Source organism: Mercenaria mercenaria, chromosome 3, assembly GCF_021730395.1.
Source record: "Mercenaria mercenaria strain notata chromosome 3, MADL_Memer_1, whole genome shotgun sequence".
NCBI lineage: Eukaryota > Metazoa > Mollusca > Bivalvia > Venerida > Veneridae > Mercenaria > Mercenaria mercenaria.
In genome coordinates, this window is record NC_069363.1 from 102,109,206 (window position 1) to 102,130,489 (window position 21,284).

The 21,284-nt window shown below is 34.3% G+C and overlaps 1 protein-coding gene and 1 long non-coding RNA gene across 2 annotated transcripts; one reads left to right on the top strand and one right to left on the bottom strand.

Annotated features, from left to right (window-relative positions):
* The first annotated feature begins 11,992 nt into the window (after positions 1-11,992).
* Positions 11,993-12,331, top strand: LOC123523720 (uncharacterized). The gene has a single exon (XM_045301370.2). It carries the CDS (start codon positions 11,993-11,995, stop codon positions 12,329-12,331), a length of 339 nt encoding a protein of 112 aa, XP_045157305.2.
* A 5,778-nt stretch (positions 12,332-18,109) lies between these two features.
* LOC123523303 (uncharacterized) lies at positions 18,110-20,816 on the bottom strand. Its single transcript, XR_006681072.2, has 5 exons — positions 20,711-20,816; positions 20,150-20,249; positions 19,489-19,637; positions 19,011-19,081; positions 18,110-18,401 (listed from the first exon to the last, which is right to left on the bottom strand). It is a non-coding gene; the product is annotated as an uncharacterized LOC123523303 (long non-coding RNA).
* Between the last annotated feature and the right edge of the window lie 468 nt (positions 20,817-21,284).

Below are 21,284 nucleotides of genomic sequence, written 5' to 3' on the forward strand. Positions count from 1 at the left end.
TAGACAATATATATTTATATTTTACTGCCCGCTTGTAATAAAACACGTAACTTCAGCCCTATGACAAAAGCATCAATTAATTATTTTAATTGATGTTATTTCAAAGTATACCCAACAGGACTACAGAATTTAAAATTAAATGTCTGTCATATTTTTTTCAGCACTAGTTGGCGTACCCTCAGTTTCTTTGCTCCTACAAAAAGAAGCGGCTTCCTTTTAAATCCATGTAACTTTATAATTCATATTGTCGTTAACTGCAATCTGTGGCGCGTTATTATGTTGCGTTTCAAGTCTTTGACGTCACTTACGTAACAAAATGATATAATTTTGAAAGTAACGTCGGACGCACTTTCAGAAATGGTGACGTTAGGTAAGTTCGCTGCGCAGGAAGTATTAATAAAATATTTGTAGATCGCAGTTGAATCACTCTTCTTCCTTAAAACGTTTGAGCCACGTAAAGTGTCCTGCTAATATCTACCTGACTTCCAGAATTTTCCATTTCTCGTTTTTTCATGAATTTTAAAAGAAGCCACTTTTTTTTGTAGGAGGAAAACTTAGCGTGCGCCGACTAGCACTGACTGTCGCCCATATTTTAAAAGATACTTAAATTATATGACAGATATTTGATTTCAAAGTCAATAGTCCTGTCGCGTATACATTGCAATAACATCAGTTAAAATATTTATATAATGCGTCGTTCATTTTCGAAAAAATAAAACAAGTTCGCGATTTTCGTGTACAACCCTCGTATACTATTAAATTAAGCTTTGGGTGTTATGGTTGAGGAGAGGAGGTGGAGGAGGGGTAACGTCACATCGAAACAATTATAGCATGTATTCTGTAAAATTAAGCTTTGGGTGTTATGACTGAGGAGACGTGGTGGAGGAGGGTAACGTCACACAGAAACAATTATAACATGTATTCTATGAAATTAAGCTTTAAGGGTTATGGTTAAGGAGAGGAGTCGGAGGAGGGTAACATCACACCGAAACATGTATTCTATAAAATTAAGCTTTGGTGGTTATGGTTGAGGAGAGGGAGTGGAGAAGGGGAAAGTCACATCGAAACAATTATAGCATGTATTCTATGAAATTAAGCTTTAAGGGTTATGGTTAAGGAGAGGAGTCGGAGGAGGGTAACATCACACTGAAACATGTATTCTATAAAATTAAGCTTTGGTGGTTATGGTTGAGGAGAGGGAGTGGAGGAGGGTAACGTCACACCGGAACAATTATAGCATGTATTCTATAAAATTAACCTTTGGGGTTATGCTTGAGGAGAGGAAGTGGAGGAGGATAACGTCACACCGAAACAATTATAGCATATATTCTATAAAAATAAGCTTTAAGGGTTATGGTTGAGGAGAAGAGGTGAAGGAGGGTAACGTCACGCCGAAACAATAATAGCATTTATACGATTAAACTAAGCTTTAAGGTTTATGGTTGAGGAGAGGAGGCGGAGGAGGGTCACGTCACACCAAAACAATTACAGCAAGTATACTATAAAATTAAGACTTGGGAGTAATGGTTGAGGAGAAGAAGTGGAGTAGGGAAACGTCATACCGAAATAATTATAGCAATTATACTTTAGAATTAAGCTTTGGGAGTTATGTTTGAGGAGAGGCGGTTGAGATGGATAACGTCACACCGAAATAATTATAGCAAGTATACTATAAAATCAAGCTTTAAAATGGGAGTTACGTTTGAGGAGAAGAGGTTGAGGAGAGTAACGTCACGCCGGAACAATTACAGCAAGTATACTACAAAATTAAGTTTTGAGAGTTATGGTTGAGGAGAAGGGGTGGAGGAGGATAACGTCAAACCGAAACAATTATACTAAGTGTTTCAACTAGATCTTCAAGTTATGAGCAAACTTTGATGTTAAATATCTGCGTCTCTCTCATGGATTATAAAATTTAGCTTTTAGGGTTATGGCAGAGGAAGGTAACGTCACACCGAAACAGTTATACCATGTGTTTCAACTAGATCTTCAAGTTATGAGCAAACTTTGCTGTTAAATATCGGCATCTCTGTCACAGATTAGTTTTCATGTTTCTGCATGGATAATTGTAGCTGTGACTGTTGGTAAAGTTTTAAGCGTGTTCTTGACGTACAACATGAAACGCTGTTGTACGCAACGGAATGCCATTTTTGTAACCATAGACATAATGACACTATGATTCACATACAATTTATGGGTTCGAAATTGCATCGTTAAATGATTGCAAGAGACTTATAATAAATGCATGCCGATTTACGAGGAAAAATGCTATGAGTTTTACATTTACCAGTGGTTTTGCGTACATTTTGTCTTCGTCTTTGCAACACCCTTCCACTTTATTGGCATTGGTTATACCCTTGTCTTTCGCGGATAATGTCAAATGCACATGCGTAAAAATGGATAGAAAGACAATGTAGACGAAAACGGTAAACATGCACCGGTTCTGCGTCCATACAGACATCACGCAATAACACTTATGATAATTTCAGTTCATTTTGTTTCTTTCACAGACACCTGTCGCAATTGATCTCGTATAATTTCCCTACCTTGCAGCAGATTTGAATAAAATTGCTTGTTCTGATTTCAACAGCTATTTACCAGTCATAGAAAACTGAGATTTTGGGAAGCTTTCATCATTACGTTTGGATACTTCAGCGCTTCCATTAATTTTATGTTGTATGTTGTGAGCAGCTTAACATTTCGAAAGGAAGTTGATTTTCTTCTGACGTGAAAGGAAGATGGATTACATATGTGCAGAGCATCCTCCGTATCTTTAACTTCAATTTCTTAGGACTGTTGCAGACAAAACCAACCACACTCAAAGAACAGATTTCATATTAACTAATAAACAAATGATAATAAACATCGTAGGATTTATTTCTAAGGCGTGTGATACAAAAATAAATAAAACGTATTCTATTAAACTATTACACTTTTTGTGTTAAATTCAGAAACAACATACCACAGTTAATAACACATAAATAAAGTTAAGAAAACATGTAGCTGTTTCCACACTTTACCTAATATCATGAACTTGCGGTCATTTCCGTCCATTAGCTAACACGACTACTAGACGCATTTATTGTTTGTAAAATAGTGTCTTAGTTTCACATTACATCACTGGTATATCTAAGTACATTTTTTAAGTTTTGAAAATATGCTAGAAACTATCGTATTTGCCATTTCCTACAATTTCAAATTTCTTTGATTTGATATCAGTTCTACAGTCAAAAGAATTATACAACATTATAACTATATTACACACATTATTAAATTACATTTATATATGAGTATTTATTTGTTTTGGGTTTAAAGCCGTTTTTTGTAACTGTATTTCGATTATGTAACGGCGGGCAGTTAACCATACCAGTTTTCCTGGATTTTGTACCAGTGCAAACCTGTTCTCCGCAAGTTTTATAGATGGAGGACGAATGATTTTTTACACAATGTCTTTTATCGAAATCGCAACCCCGGGATTTGTAGGTCTGCGCAATCCCTACTAAGCTAAGTGGACGGGTAAGACGAAACAAAAAGGAATAGCACATGTTCATTTTTTTTATTGTATCCATTAGGTGACAGTATTTTGAAAGAGTTTTACTTATTTGAAGGCAGTTTCCTACTTGAAAGCATAGTTTTTAAGTTTTAGAGCATGTTTTACTATCAGATTTGAACCATCATTGCAGAATTATCATATAGCTAGTTTTGTTCAATTAATTTCTTTCAAAAGAAAAACATGATATATTGAGTCAACAAAAGGCAATTAAGTAAATATGAATATAACGAACATTAATCAAGTTAAAATGCAACATCAGTCATTTAACATCAAAAGCACGCATCATCGTTTCCTTGAAAACACAGTCAAAGGTTTGAACAAAGACATTTCTTTTCAGCCTGTAGACTCCAAGTCTGTCTGTTGTGTTCTCTTTAAATATCCTGTTTAAAGAGAATTCCTACAGTTTTTTTTCCTTTCATAGATTTTTTTTTTAAATTCACATATATGATAGGAAAATTTGTGCTGAAAACAATGAACAAATGAAAACAATAGGTCACCAGGCTTGTTTCTGTGAAAAATTGTTTTGAACACACCCACTGTTGCTGAAACTGCCAGCGATTTTTCAACAATTTCATAATTTTCTATTTTTTTTTATATAAATACCAATCAAAATATACATCCAGGCAGCACAATACGGTTTTTTTCTTTTTACAGATTTTATTATATACTTATTTGATATCATAGTCATATTTGTAATAATCCATCCTTAAAATAATGGGTACAAATGAAAAAAAAATATTGTTTCATATTTACTTTTGTGAACTTTATTCAATGAAAAATACGCATAGTGAAGTATATTTTTTTGAATTTTGAAAAAACTCGTTCATAGACTTTTTTCCTGTTTTTCTTGTGTATAGATAATTGCATTGTGAGCATAAAAATGGCTAAAAATGTATTGGTCACCAGGCTAAATTTTATGTTAAGACCGCTAGAATACAACACCTGTTCGGACGGAAATGGCGCGACCCTGGACAAATTGATTACATGTATGTCTGCTAAAAGTTAAAAAAAAAGTTTTAAAACTTCTTAATTCTTTCTATAATTGAATACTAAATAATCTGCAAGGTGATATTGTCTTATCAGTACTAAGTCAATTATCTTACATTATATGAACAACACTGTCTTTGTACTAAATTGCGATGTGAAAACACAACCACAAAAATAGAAAGATACCTGTCAGACATGATACTTGTCAATACAAAATAAACCAGTATCAACATTTGATTACTGATATAACTTATGTTATTTCATTCAAGATTCCTCATATTTAAGATTGTCTGTAACATGTTTCAACAAATGTTGACTTCAGTTTTCCATAGAAAGTGTCGGTTGCGCAGAAAGATGCGCATAGAAAAATATAGGAATTCCCTTTAAACTTACTTTTTCTGGACCTGCTTTATACATTTTGGCATTAGCATTTGCACTTACTTGAATAGTATCACTGGTAGCGTTAATATATATAGCCTTAAAACTCTTGTGTGAGAAAATTTCGTGAAAGCAATTTAAAAAGCAATGATATTGTTATTATGTCTGCATGAAATTAAATATATGTAATAACAGAAATAGACTAAAGAAAACATAATAACACATCATATAAAAAATTTGAACACTGCAAGACTATTACACTTTGTGATAAGACATAAAGAGGGGAACAGTAAATAAGAAAAAAGAAAAATAGTTAAGAAAGAAAGACAATAATGACTATAATTTTTGTAATGTTGATAAGAATGATTTTTGATGGTACTTACAATGTCTGAGAACTCATCAATGAAGAGAATTCAGTACAACATGATCTGTTTTTTTTTTTTTTTTTTTATCTATTTAGAGATTTAAAAGATAGTTCCAAAAACTGTATTGTACTATTTATATTTTAAGGATAGTAAAAAGATACAAACCTTTGACAATTTAGAGTAAGATATATATCATGCATTACCTTAACGGTGAAATAATAACTTTTCAAAGTAAGCAAAACCAAATTAAATGCAAAATTTCATATGATGAAAAATGTATTGCAATATCTGTATTTAACAAACCTCTTTACTTGAAAAGCATGCATTAAAACATAGCATTTTAATCGTTTCTATGCATTTCTTGTATAATTTTCTGTGATCGCCAATACTGAAAAGCAGAACATGTATTTATTAACATTTAACATGATGTTACATAAATAAAATTATACACTATGTTTACATATGATCTTATCTAACAAAATAGATAATTATTGTTTTAAAAATAAATTAAGTTATACACTATTTACGTATGACCTTATCTAGCCTTATCGTACTAACAAGATAATTATTGTTTCAAAACAGATTTTACATTACAAAATGTACATACTGATAACAATTCATTCTCTAAAATCTGCATTATTTTTGGCCAAAACATAATTGAAACGACTTATGATATTGCGCAATTCATTCAAAATTATTCGAACGTTTCATATTCGTGAAATTATTTTACTAACATCTATGAACAACAAAAGTTAATTGTTCTTTGTTGTAGTTTCCTCATTGTAGTGATGACACAATTGGTCATATAAATACTGGCGTGTTAGTTCATTGTTATGTTAAATAATGTAGCCTTGGAGATTCAAAATAATTTATTGGCACACAGATATAATGGAATCGATGAAACAAATAATAATCTCATGCCGCTGTGGATTCGAAACTTCATTATTTATTGTAAGGAAGCTACCCAAATAAATTACTGAAAGTCTTTGGTTCCACTAGATATGTGTTCATGCCTGAAATATTGTTCAGAAATGAGGTCTTCCTCCACCGTATGAACTAAATTACTTTAATAGATGTGTGCACAGATAAATACGGACAACGTAAAATGAGGATTAAAACACATAAAGCAACACAGTCATGTACCGCCTTGGAATTGTCAGTGCCAAAATACAAACCTAGGTGATTGATTCTGCACAAACCCTCACTTTTAATCCCAACAATTTTCCAAAGTTACAGGACAATATAAATAATTTTCCCACCAGGTGGAACCCTAGTACTCGTTTTGATAGTAAAAGCCACGATAGATAATATTAGTTATAAAGGTTTATGATGGAATATACGGTGGGTATATAGCCTGACTGTGATTCATATTACCCGAGGCGATAGCCGAGGGTTATATGAATCTCAGCAGGCTATATGCCCACCGTATATCCCGTCAGAAACCTTTATAACGAATTTATAATACTGCAAAATTTGTGTATTTGGTCTCAATAGCTACGACTTTCCTTAGTTTGACAAATATTATTATTGTTTTTTCAATTCCCCACTTGTTGCCTCAATCCACACCTTGTTTTTCGTGCGTTTCCGTAAGAGACGCGGAAACATACGAAGATAACGGTAGGTTTGCGTTCTTTTGGTTGCGGAAGAAATTGGACTTGCAAATGGAATTATAAATGTTTTAAAGACGCTCGCTACATTTTTCCGGACGGGTCGATGTTTACCCCAACATCGTGCCAACTTGGTTGTGTTTCTAATCGATGTAGCTCATTGCAGAGTTGGAGCGGTCTTCTGCGCATGCCCGGAAGTGATTATCTAATGTCGCGTACGGCAAAAATTCGCAAATTATTGTATGTTCGCATGCATTTAATGTATAATATGTATTACATACTGACTAGAGGTTAGGGTAAGTATCACCATGGTTACAAAATATATGCATTTAAGGTACTTTTAGTTCAAATTGCTTCAATCCGACATATACTGGAGTCTGTAATTTATACCGGCGCTCCAACTCTGCATTGAGTCACAGCTGTTTCTAATCCCGTACCGTACCCATACCGTACATTCGTATTCGTAAACTATAGGTTTTCTTCGGAGAAAGGCGGAAACTTTCATCGTTCTATGACATCAAAATGCTTCAGAAACAGCTCAAATTCCGCTTACTAAGAAATATGCCGTTTGATAATTTGATATATCTCTAAGACATTTGCTCAGACACTGAAAGAGCACTTCGTACCATCCTGCGTTGTATAAATGCCCGCCACACCCCACCTCGTTGTAATTTGATTTAAGCGAAATCTTATATAGTGACCTATCAATTTTCTTTTTGTTTTAGATTAGGTAGACATCACCAAAAGTATGTGCAGAGTTTGATTAAATTCTATTATGTGAAACTCGATAAAATAGCAGAAGTACCAACTTAAAATTGACAAAAATATGCAAAAATAGCCCCTTGGTCTGCTGAACAAGTATTCCTTTCTTTTCTTTTGATTTCTTTGAGCATGTTTCAAATAGATATATTGTTTTCCGGTATAAAAATGCTTAGATATCAAATTTTTGCTGATTATTGTACTTTACTGAAATATATTTTAGGATTATAGAAATTTTGAAAAATGTTAAAAATAGCACCATATCTAGGGGCAAATTAAATTGAAACAAAGCTGGTAACCTAGTATTTTTATTTCATTTTTCAATACATCATAACATGATCTTTTAATACAAAGTATTTCATCAAAATCTATTATTGAAAAAATATAAGAAACTGTAGCGAGCCTCCTTAAGGAAATTTACAGCTAGCTTCGAGTTTCTCGAGTAAGAACTTGGACTGTAGTAAAGGATAACTGAAGTAAAACTTGCATATTCGTTGAATCTTATATCTCAGCTGTTCAGCATTGGGTCACGTGTACTTTTAGCCTGAACACGGAAGTAGAGTGAATATGTCATGATGTGCATATAACGTGGAAATCTAGGAAAAATCAAATGTTAGATGTCAGGTCATCTAAGTGCAATCAGATGATGTTATTCAACTTGCTGGGGCTGCATTGAACTAGAAGTCATTTCAGAAACAGAATCCAGGATCCAGGAATCATAAGAGAAATGTAGGTATTTCAGAGTATGTTTTGAAATATTCCTTTGAGTGGTTCAATAGCTATCCACAGCTAATATTTAAATCAATACACCCGAATATAAATTTAGCTATTCATAGCTAACACCCGAATATAAACTTAGCTATTCATAGCTAATATTTAAATGATAACATCCAACTATAAATAAAGATCTCGAGCAGTGCCTAGCCGTCCGTATAACTAGAAGTTTAGCCTATGTTCTAGCCGTCCAGTAACCGGACACATGTCCAGTAACCGGACACATCCAATAAAAAAATTAATGACTTTTGTATTATTCTGTTAAAATATTTTACTATAATTAAAATTAAATTTGATAATAATGTGATACGTTCATCTAACCAACATTTGTGTAAAAATGCTGCTGCTCATAAATTCCTGTCATTGATTAAAAGCATTCCATTTGTGCTGTTGTTGTTATAATTTTATGTCGAGAAAATTTGACAAATACAAGGTTCAAATTAATGTAAGCCAATCGCTTTTAAACTTGATTAATTTTATAGAATATCTATGCACTTCTGTCGCATTTAAAAGTAATTTTGGCAAAATACACCTTGTGTGGTCTTTGAAATAAAATATTCTTTTTTATATTTAATTGCAGGTATGTATAGCCAATGACGATGATACCTCCTGGCAAATCATTGCCAAAGAAAACCCTATTCACAGAAATATGGCACCTTTCACACATAATATGACATATGGAATGGAACATTTTTGCCAAGACGCTACATAAACTCTGAAACCGATAATATGGTACCTTTCACACATATGGAATGGAACATTTTTGCCAAGATGCAACATAAACTCTGACACCGATCGTACATTACGACCAGTAGGACAATAATGGTATCATAAATTACACCATGTTAAAAACTCTTGTCTTCGGTATTGCTGCAGCCGGTCAGATTTTGGATTTAATAATGTATTTCATGAAGTCACTTACAGGACAGTAACTGTTGTCAAATTAACTGTGTCATATGACATAAGCCCTGCTAAGTCATTACTAACACTAAGTCTTGTCAACATTGTCAACAAATGTATTTATTGCTTTGACTTTACGATTCGATATTTGTCGAAAAATATGCATACTTTCTGCAGCAATATTATTCTGAGAAAGAACAAATTTATATTTCTGGATGCAAAGCTTATTTTCATTACATACACATAGTTAGATCTAATCTTTTTCTGGTAGATGAAATAAATAAGTTCTTTAACCAAAGTAAAATTGAAAATGTTGATGTTAAAAGATCGAAACAGTGATGTTACAAATGACGTCACGTACCCGATACGAAAATTGCATGCCAGTACAGTGAAACTTGCTTAAGCGGTCACCTCTAATTAGCAGTCAACCTGTCTTAAGCAGCCTGTTTTCATTTCCCAAAATGGTCATTTATTCCATAAATTACCTGCATAATGCAGCCGCCTGCTGTAAACAGCCACTTTTTTCTAACTCCATTAGCTGGCTGCTTAAGACAGGTTTTACTGTATGGAAAATGTTGATGTATGTTGTCATGTAGGTATACATGTTATCATGTTGACGCGCTAATCTTGGCGTCACGTTTACGTGGCGCGGTTTATCATATTATTATGTATGACGTCCTTTACGTCACTTGTTTATATATGCACTTCCGCAGTCAAACGAAAGCAACAGAAGTAAACTGTAAGAAACCATACAACGTCTTGTATTTAAATTCCACTAGTGTCTAAACGACATTTTGGTGTCGTGACCAGGATGGCAACACGATTACGGGCAGTGCTTAAAGGACAGAAAGGAGCAGTGACGCGAGTTTTTACTAAATTATAACGGACATACAAGAACAAATTGTGAACTCTATCCCGGAAGAGAACGCTGAGGAGATTGAACATGAAATTCTGGACCAAGAAGATTATGTGTAAGAGTTGAGAAATAGAATTCAGCGAGTGAGCAAATTCAGGCAAGTCAAATTTTCTAATCTCAATGCAAATTCACAAGTTTTTCCTATTCTGATGCCAGAAGGCACAGAAAACAGAACACAACGCAAAAAAACTATTCTTACAGCATACAAGGGCATGCATCCACGGCAAACCCGAGTTACAGCTCAGAATATCACAGATTACCTAAACTCGAGCTTCCTAAGTTTGACGGTGATATTTTAGAATGGCAGTCCTTTTGGGACTCGTACGAATGTGTAATTCACAATAATGCATCGCTGAGCGGAGTACAGAAGTTCACTTACCTGAAGACTTCTCTTAGAAATGAGGCATTACAGATGATAGCTGGTTTCTCGCTCACTAGTTCTAATTACGAGAAGGCTATCTCCCTACTTCATGAACGTTATGGACAAAAAGATATTATTATACAATCATACATGACGGCTTTACTAGAAGTCCCCTTATCTACGCACACAGTTTCGAGTTTACGCAGATTCTACGACACAACAGAAACCTACATCAGAGCGCTAGAATCGTTAAACCAATCAGAATCCACGTATGGTTCCCTGCTTACTCCAGTGATGTTGCAGAAACTACCTTCCGACGTCAGACAAAATATGACACGTGTGCACGGGTCACAGTCGAGGCGCTTACCCGAACTTTTGAGTTGTTTACTATCCGAGATTACTATTCTGGATGCCGGAGCCCCTTACATAAAACCAGATGACGTCACAGCCACGACCGCCACATTTCTCACGAAGTCCGATTCCCACAAAACGGAGAAAAGCAATTCCACTACACAGCGAAAACCAACGAGTTATACAGAGAAGAAATGTGTATATTGTAAAGGACATCATTCAAGCGTAGAATGCAAAAAAGTTACAGATTATAAAGAGAGAATGGGCATAGTGAAAAAGAATAAGTTGTGTTTTAACTGCTTCGGTGCTCATAAACTGTCAGACTGCAGATCCAGATTCAAATGTAAGAAGTGCTCCAAACGACACCATACAAGTATTTGTACCGGAAGTGAGTCTACATCGACTGAAACACCTACCAACCAACAATGCAACGGAAAGGAAACTGATTCATCAGTTTTGCACTCTACGCAGACGATTTCTACTGGACCAGTTTTGTTGAAAACAGCCGTTTCGACAGTGAAGTCTACCCGCATATCATTTCCCGCCAATATACTCTTCGACGAATGTTCCCAGAGTTCTTTTATTACGGAAAGCATGGCTAGAAAGCTTGAAATAAAACCGACTGGACAAGAAACATTATCACTCTCAGGATTTGGCGACAAAGAACGACGATTACGACATCTTGATACAGCAGTTATCTATTTAGAGTCGACCCATGAAGATATACAAGTTAAAGTGTAAATCGTGCCCGAGATTTCCGTGCCGTTAGCAACGTACACAAACCAAGTTAGAGAACTGCCATACTTAAAGGGACTAAAACTAGTACATCCGGTGCATACAAGTGATGACACGTGTGCACGGGTCACAGTCGTGGCTAACTAAATAGATTTTAGTTGGTGCAGATTTTTATTGGACTATAGTGCAAGACGAGTTTATTCGTGGCAACGGACTTTCAGCCATACAGTCAAAACTCTGCTATCTTTGTCATGACCTCTCAATGTACCAACATTTAGAAACATTACGTCGACACCCGTATCCATGATGAATGTGTTTATGCTGCATAGCAAGGAAGAGGTTGACTTAGAAAAGTTTTGGAAAATCGAATCTATGGGAGTCGAACCAGTCACCAAGAATCAGGAATATGAACAGTACTTGACACATTACCAAGATACGTGCATTACCTACAACGACGGTAAGTACATAGCAAAGTTACCTTGGAGAGAACACGTTACATTATCGACCAATGAATTGATCAGCCGGCGCAGAACTGAAAATGTAATCAACCGACTGAGGAAAGAACCTAAACTACTACACACGTATGGGGAGATAATTAGAGAGCAAGAACAACGAGGATTTATAGAAGAGGTACCAGCCGACTAGATATGCAGGACAAGAAAGTTACATTACATTCCTCACCACCATGTAAAACAGGACTCAGCAACAACTCCGATTCGCATCGTCTATGATTGTAGCTGCAGATCCGGACGTGAATTTCCGCACCTGAATGACTGCTTGATGAACACCCCTCCACACTACTAAAGTTGCTACTAAAGTTTTCCATGTAATATCACGTAAGCCTAAGACTTCGCTTTATTACTATGCGAAATAAAAAGCTTAGTTTCAGGATTTCTGCTTATTAAGTTATTTGATTATCCATATATATAATTAGACTAAATTTGATGCGAAACACTATTAATAGGTATGAGAATAATGAAGTTTTGTATGGCTAATGATTTTAACTAAATACATTGAATTGAACCTGGAAGTATAAAGTTATCAACTGATTTTGAGAAACTTTGAGATTTTGTTCAAACTTTAACTTCTTCGGCATATTTGTGTCCCCAGGCGGTATCGATTATACCAGATGGGCCTTTTTGTCGTATGAAATGAAGTTTTGAACGTCCGAAGATGTGATATCACGAAAGTCGAAACTTCATTCTTTTTACATCTAGTCTGTCCACATACTCGGCATCAAAGACTGAAATCTGGATGGAGGCACATGGCATGACAGTCATTTTACTTGAAAAATAAATAATTACGCGCGATTATCATTTGGTGGAACATTTTATTTTCACATCCAAATAAAATCAATCTGTTTCTGTCGGACACTTAATACAACAATTGCGTTTTAATTATAAACATAAAATGGTACTAGTAAGACGGAAAATTCTTTTGAAGTATCAGACAATTTCAGATTTATGATATCATGATGAGAGACTTTTCCTGTTAGCCGTATGGGATAACTCCATTTTTTAAATGCACGGAACCAGTGCCTGGCAGAGAGACATTGTGGGTTAATTCCCCTTTTGATTCTTGCATACCAGACGGGGATTTCCGGTTTCTTTACCGGTGCTGGAAAAGTCCATCTTAATTCCCGGGGTGTAAGATGACTCTCGTGCTGTAAATGGCGTATTACGAACTACATATATGTAGAAGATTTGAATGTTTCTCATTGCAGAGTTGGTGCAGCCGTTCTGCGCATGCGCGGAATTATTATCAAATGGAACGCACGGCAAAAATACTCATTTTTTTACATGTCCTCACGCATTTAGTGTATAATGTGCATAATATACTGACTAAAGGTTAGGGTTAGAATCACCATGGTTACAAAATATATACATTTATGGTATTTTTGTTCAAATTTAGTTAATCCGGTATATACCGGAGTCTGTAATATATCACAGGCGCACCAACTCTGTATTTAGTAACAGCCAGAAGATTTATGTAGTAATATATATTTTATTAAAACACTGAATAAAAATTCAATACCTTGACAGTTCCTATTAATTCCTGATAGTATATTTCTCGATTCAAATCACGTTATTTTATCACAAATTCATAACGTTACGCTGCAATTGATAAAACAAAACCGGAACTAAACATTGTTATTTTATTTTGAAACGTCATGACGTCTTTCCTGTTTACGGACGTTGGTTTCCCGCGCTTTGTTTAAATACACTGCCATATGAAATAGTTCTAAAAAGAAAGTCGTTCGATTGATTTTATTTTTATTATTATTTCTTGAAATCGGTATGCAAGAAAAAGATTCTGTCACTGGTTATAGGTGCAGACGGAAATATCCGGCTCTCGGGTAACTGTTTAGGCGGTAACTCGGCAAGGAGCCTCGTTACCGCCTAAACAGTTACCCTCGAGGCCGGATATTCCAATTTGCACCTACAGCCAGTGAAAGAATCTTATATTCTTACATTTTACAAAGAAAGTCAGTCTTGAAACTCGGTGTGACCCTACCCTACCCCTACCCCCCCCCCCCCCCCCCCCCCCCCCCCGAAATGGGTGACCCCCTCTTTAATGTTGGTGTCCCTCTAACAAAAAGTCCTGGATCCGCAGATGCTTTACTTATAAAATAGTATATTAAAATCATATTGTGCTGTCTGAGAGTTTGGCATTATACAGAGTCATACAGAGTGTCATTATCACTTTGATATGATCATAATAGGCTATTAACTTTGTATGTGGCTATATGCACGAGTTCAGCAGCGGTAATATTGCGCGACTTTAGGAGCGCAATATTGTCCGCGAAAGAACGAGTACATATATCCACATACAAAGTTGATAACCTTTTTATTACATATCCACTATCAACTGATTAATTTATATCTAAATTATCGTTCTGTCACGAAAGACAGGAAAATATACGGAAAAAAATTCTCCGAAAATGCAATAAACAAATCAAACTGACGCGCATTAATATTTTTGGCGAAAATGACGTCAACTTGTTGTCGCAACGTGCGCGTGGACGCCATGGACGTCACGCGATTCTTTCCATTACAACGTTAAGAAAACATTCCACGTTCTATATTAGTCCAACTCATGACGTAATTATAACTTTCATTTCATTTCAGTCTGATAAATTACTACGTGTCAGTATCTAATAGGTCAGATTAACCAAAGTGTAAAAGTAAACAAAATGTTGCATAAATTACAAATTAAACAAATACACAATAGCAACAAAAATCTAAAGAAACGAGATTCGCAATGGACGGACCGTCAGGGGAGGCAACTAGAGTCACGGATTGGGACTAGTCCGATATGACAGCATTCAACGTCATGATATGGAAAAATATTGCACGATCGCGGTCCACTGAAACCCAATGGAAAATAATTTTAGGTATGTAATAATCATTTTTATTTCCTCTCGTGTATGATTTACAATCGTGCATTGTATACTGACTATATTGACATAATTTTATATAAAACCTAAATGTTTGGAGCAACACTAACGAGTTTTTATATTGTTCACATACTGACAGGGTGAGCTTTTGTGATCACCCTTCGTCCGTCGTCCGTCCGTCCACAATTTCTTGTGAACAAGATAGAGACCACATTTTGCAAGCCATTTTGATCAAACTTGTACAAAACTTGTATTGGCATGATATCTCACTTCCTTTCGAAAACTGGCCAGATCCCATCATGGGTTCTAGAGTTATTGCCCCTTAAAGGGCCAGAATTTGCTATTTTTGTGCATCAACAATTTCTTGTCTGCATGATAGTGGTTTCATTTATGATTTTATTTTAACCAAACCTGCACACAACTTGTATCACCATAAGATCTTGGTTCCTTTCTTGAACTGGCTAGATCCCTTAATGGATTCCAGAGTTATGGCCCCTGAAAGGGCCAAAATTAGCTATTTTGACCTTGTCTGCACAATAGCAGCTTCATTTATGATTTGAATTTAACCAGACTTGCACACAACTTGTATTACAATAAGATCTTGGTTCCTTTCTTGAACTGGCCAGATTTCATCATGGGTTCCAGAGTTATGGCCCCTGAAAGGGCCAAAATTAGTTATTTTGACCTTGTCTGCACAATAGCAGCTTCATTTATGATTTGAATTTAATCAAACTTGCAGACAACTTGTGTCACTGTAAGATCTCAGTTCCTTTCTTGAACCGACCAGATCCCATAATGGGTTCTAGAGTTATGGTCCCTGAAAGGGCCAAAATTAGCTTTTTTTGACCTTGTCTGCACAATAGCAGCTTCATTTATGATTTGATTTTAATCAAACCTGCACAAAACTTGTGTCACCATAAGATCTTGGTTCCTCTCTCGAACAGACCAGATCCCATAATGGATTCCAGAGTTACGGGCCCTGAAAGGTCCAAAATTAGCCTTTTTTTAGGCATTGTACCTAATTTAAAGAATATTTAAAAAATGAAATAAAAAAGTAAATATTGTCATATATGATGCCATTGCATGATACAACAACTTTTTTCAATGTTCTGTCATCAGTAATGGAATAATGTTCAAAAGATGATCAACAACAAATAGTCCTACCTGTGTAAAGGGAAGGTAACTGTGTAACTAAATATTGGTTACTTAAGACAGTACTAGTTCTCTCCCTTATCAATTTGCATATAAAGTGTCAGAATTGACCCTAAATTGACCTATGGTCTGTTTCATGTAGCAATCAAAGAAAACACTGATGTTCTTAAATATTTATTTAATTCTGTTTATATGAAATATAATGATTTATATAATGTTTTATGAAAATAGTACAAGCATGTTAATGAAAGTGATAAGTATGTGGTATTGGCTATTTCACTTTGTTGACAGTAAAAAATATGAATTATATAAAAATGGACATTTTCATGAGAAAAAGAACATATAGCTACAATTCATTAAAAACATAAGATCATAAAAAATAAGCCATCCAATTTCTAGGAAAAGGCAACTTCATAGTAACAGAGAAAATCAAAAGTACTGGAAAAGAGGTCAAATGTTGCCTTATAGTACTACTTCTTAATGTTTGAATAATGCCAGTTCAAATAAAAATACAACATTATTGGAAACTTTTATGGTTTTTTTTATAAGTTTTATGAAGGCTGCTAAAGACCAGTAGCCTGTAATGTGATATAAAATCTGAAATACAAAACGTTTGACTAGTACAGTGGTGACATCACAAGTAACCATGCCACTATCAAAGTTGACAGGGAACTTAAGGAAATTAACCTGCAAAGTTTCGGGAAGACTAATTAATAATATATTGTCCAGACAAACAAATCAGGACAGGCAAAGGTACACCATTTGGACAAATAAGTCTTCATTTCCGTAAACTCGCACAACAAAAAGTAATGACAATATAAAATACTGAAAACATACTCATGACAAGTACAAAAGGGCCAACATTTCTGAGTCATAGAACTTTCTGATCTTATGATGCTTAATGAGGTAACATGTTACACAAAATATTGCTATGGTAAGAAAAAGTCAATAATTATGAAAAAAGCCAAATGCAGTTATGTAACTAGTGCAATTAATGTCAAATTATTAAAGTTTGCAATTGTAAGAAGTTTAATACATTTTTCATTAACAAAGTGGAAGGTGTTTTAGGTATTTTTATGACAAAACATGTCTCCCACCTATGTATACCTTTATGCTATGGCGGCTATTTTGTGCAGCAAAATGGAAAGTGTCGGTGATATGCCAAAATATACTTGGTACTGATAACTCCTGTGAAGTTTCATCAAAATCTGTTAAGTAGTTTTGACCTGTGAAAGCCGACAAGATTTTTCTACTTTTAGCTCTGGCTGCAATTTAGTGCATCGAAACGAAACGTGCAATCGATATGCACAACACTATGCTTGGTACTGATCATTCCTGTGAAGTTTATCAAAATCTGGCCAGCAACTTGTCCTCTTAAAGCCAGACAGGCTTAATGCGGATAGACGAGAAGGCATAAACAATACCTCTCCCCACCTTTAGATGAGACATAAATCCGAGATAAAACCTTACATACAACACTTTACAAAATCAGGATGCTAAAAAATGGATGTGCAATACCTCTACCTATCCTTCAGTGAAACGAAAAAGGACAAAACACAAGTAATATGGAGGAGTTATGGGCCATGACATGTACGATAAACAAATGTTTTAAGACTGAAGAAAATGCATTGAATAGTTCAAAAATTTACATTAGCGTTTCCGTTCAATATAAACTTTGTCACACTAAAATGATATTGCAATTATAATGACCAATCACTTTTTAGATTTATGAAGGAGAAAAACAATTTATGCCAACTTTAAACTTACAACTTTAAAAACGAAAATTATCAAACGTATTGCATGAAATTAAATTTTGTCACCATACAAATAATTAATGATTTTAATAATACTGATAACTATGATCTTAAGTTTGATTTGTGAACATACTGTGCTATAAACTGAGACAAAACAGTACTGATACACTACAAGACACAGTATTTTGAAAATTATAACAGTGTAATGTTTACATATTCTCAAAGTTTCTGAATCACATTTACCTGCACAGTTGGACAGGACTTGTTGCTCTCTACATATGCGTCCTACAATAACAGCAAATATGTAACAAAATTGATTCAGAAGGCTCCTCTATACTAAACTGTGCAAGCTGCAGACACTGATCTTGAACAATAGCCGAACGGTGACACTGAAGATTTCACAGGTATATATCTGAAGAAAGAAATGCATAATGTAGTAACTCTGTATTCGAGGTGTCTGCAGCTCTTTAATATTCAAAATATGTATATTTCTGAATAACAGGTAGAATAAAAGTGTTACTGGATTAATAAAACTTCAACATATCTTATGCATAAGCCCTATTTTAGTAGAATATATCAAGAGGCCAATAGTGACCCTAAGTCACTCACTTGACCTTACTATTTGACCTAAAATATATGTATGACACACTATGTATTTTAGAATATTATGATGGCAGGCTATATTTTATTCTATATCTTAAATACTTTGAAAATAACACACCTTATACTTGACATTTCATAAGTTATATCTTACATTCACCTTTTTAAGCTTATAACAATAGAATTGTGTTTACCTTTTTAACTAATTTCAGGAGGAAAATGTAAGATATTTGGAAAGTTACATTCATAAGTCTGTAATTATTTGGTACTGCATAATTTCTTTTTGTAAGTGTAAAGTTTATATATCATACTTGACCCTTGGTCTCATGTGAAACAAACTTTACACAAGCCTCTTGAAGTGATATATGCCAAATCAATAACTGAATTACATTGTAACTCTTTGAATATTGTAAACAATTACCTGAAGGTATCAATATGTGTGTTTAATTAAGTCATACAGACTCATCATATGAATCCACAGAACATTTTACACTGAAATAAAGAAACAACTTTCTACAAATTTTGTACTTCCATTACTGAAATTTACAGACTTTACATTAAATTAGGACTCTAATCCATTGAAAACATGAAGTGACAGATATCAAGAAAACATTGCATTAAAGATATTTAAACAAAATGGTTATTGCTATAGTGTGTTTAAAAGCTTTGAAACATGGTTAGTGGCCGACAATAGTAGTTCTTTTATCTCTGTATCATATGAAAGGCTAAGAGTTAAGAAGTCTGAATAGATATCTTTACCGAAGTCAAAATTTCTTGATTCAAAATGGTTGGCTGTATCATCCTTCATGAAACTTCATAAAATCATTTTAATTACATTTACAATGTGTATCTGTTAAATGTTTATGGGAATGTAATTTTAATAACTGGCATTATATTACCTTTGACATGTTAAACTTGTTAAAGAGTATCATTTGTACATCATTGTACCATCAGACCATCTTTCACTTTTTAAGAGTATCATTTGTACATCATTGTACCATCAGACCATCTTTCACTTCTGTCAACTTGACTAGACATGTTGGACACCCTGAAATATATAAATGATAAAATCTGTGAAAAGACTCATCATGCAAAAACCATAACACCATCTTTATAAAATCACCTTAACACCTTAACCTAAAAAAAATATCATTATTTCAGATTATTATTGTCCATTAAAGTATAATGTATCCCATCCATAATCATTACATGACTCCTTATGTAATTTACCATTTCATAGTTTGGAATGGCTTCCAGTCTAAATCCAGAAGTTGGAAGAAAAACAAATTATGAAAGTTTATTTATGGTGTCATTTAAAAGAATGACCTGCCTGTTAATTGTCAACTGTTTGCTCTTTTTAATATTGATAGGCAATTGCATTTTATCAAATGCTGTCTAAAATATATATCAACTGTCAATAGTTTACAAGTGTTAATTAGAGGTCATTGAATTGTTTACTTGTTTCAACATCATAAAGAGAGATAAAACTACATGTAAATTGTAAAACATTGTATGAGATACCCTTCCATCCTGTATAAATTGCCTTTAAAAAGAAATTACATAGAAGTATTATCCCACAGTTTTGACTGTCCCTGCTCTATCTAACTTTTCAAGTTTCTGCAGCCACTTTAATGTGTCATCTGTTCGCTTGTACTTCTGTCTGAAGTGAGGTAATTATAATATTTCAATAACTTATAATTATAAATATATTATGTTATTCTTTTCCTACAATGTGCAACAGTTTATTTTGAAAATTCATTTTATCTCAATTACATTCTGTTCTGACTACAGCTAAAATACATAGAACAGACTATAAGCTATTATAAGGTCAAAGGTCACCCTAAAAGGAAAAATCGGTAAACTTAGGCCCAATTAATCACAGATGCTTTAAATAAGCTGTCATTTCACACAATAATTTGCTATAGGGTTTTGTATCTACAAACAAAAAACAAGAAAAAACAAATTAATAGAAAGAACATTTTTGGGCAATTTAAAAAGCGACAATGAAAGTGAAAGTAGAAAGTCAATATTTTCTTATCGACTTTTCTTTCATAATTTCCATTTAAAGCGTAACAGTTTACTTTCATACTGTATTGAATAATCCATAAACATTATACTTACCGTTCAAATGCATGAAAATTCCTCATGGTACCCGTAAACTTATAATTTGTTGATAACCTCTCAGTTTTCGGCCGATTTCACGTGAAAATACGAAACCGGTGTTGACATAAATGTTCTGCTTCCGGCGGTATTCGATTGCGTAAATCGGCTCTAGTACTATGTCTACTTTTTTGAACTTGTCTGCACAATAGCAGCTTCATTTATGATTTGATTTTAACCAAACTTGCACACAACTTGTATCACCATAAGACCTTGGTTCCTTTCTTGAACTGGCCAGATTCCATTATGGGTTCCAGAGTTATGGCCCCTGATAGGGCCAAAATTAGCTATTTTGACCTTGTCTGCATAATAGCAGCTTCATTTATGGTTTGAATTTAATCAAACTTGCACAAAACTTGTGTCACAAGAAGGTCTTGATTCCTTTCTTGAACTGGCCAGATCCCTTTATTGGTTCCAGAGTTATGGCCCCTGAAAGGGCCAAAATTAGCTATTTTGACCTTGTCTGCACAATAGCAGCTTCATTTATGATTTGATTTTAACCAAACTTGCACACAACTTGTATCACCATAAGATC

Coding starts and splice junctions, on each gene's coding strand:
- LOC123523720 (XM_045301370.2), top strand. CDS start 11,993: ATGAATGTGTTTATGCTGCATAGCAAGGAAGAGGTTGACTTAGAAAAG.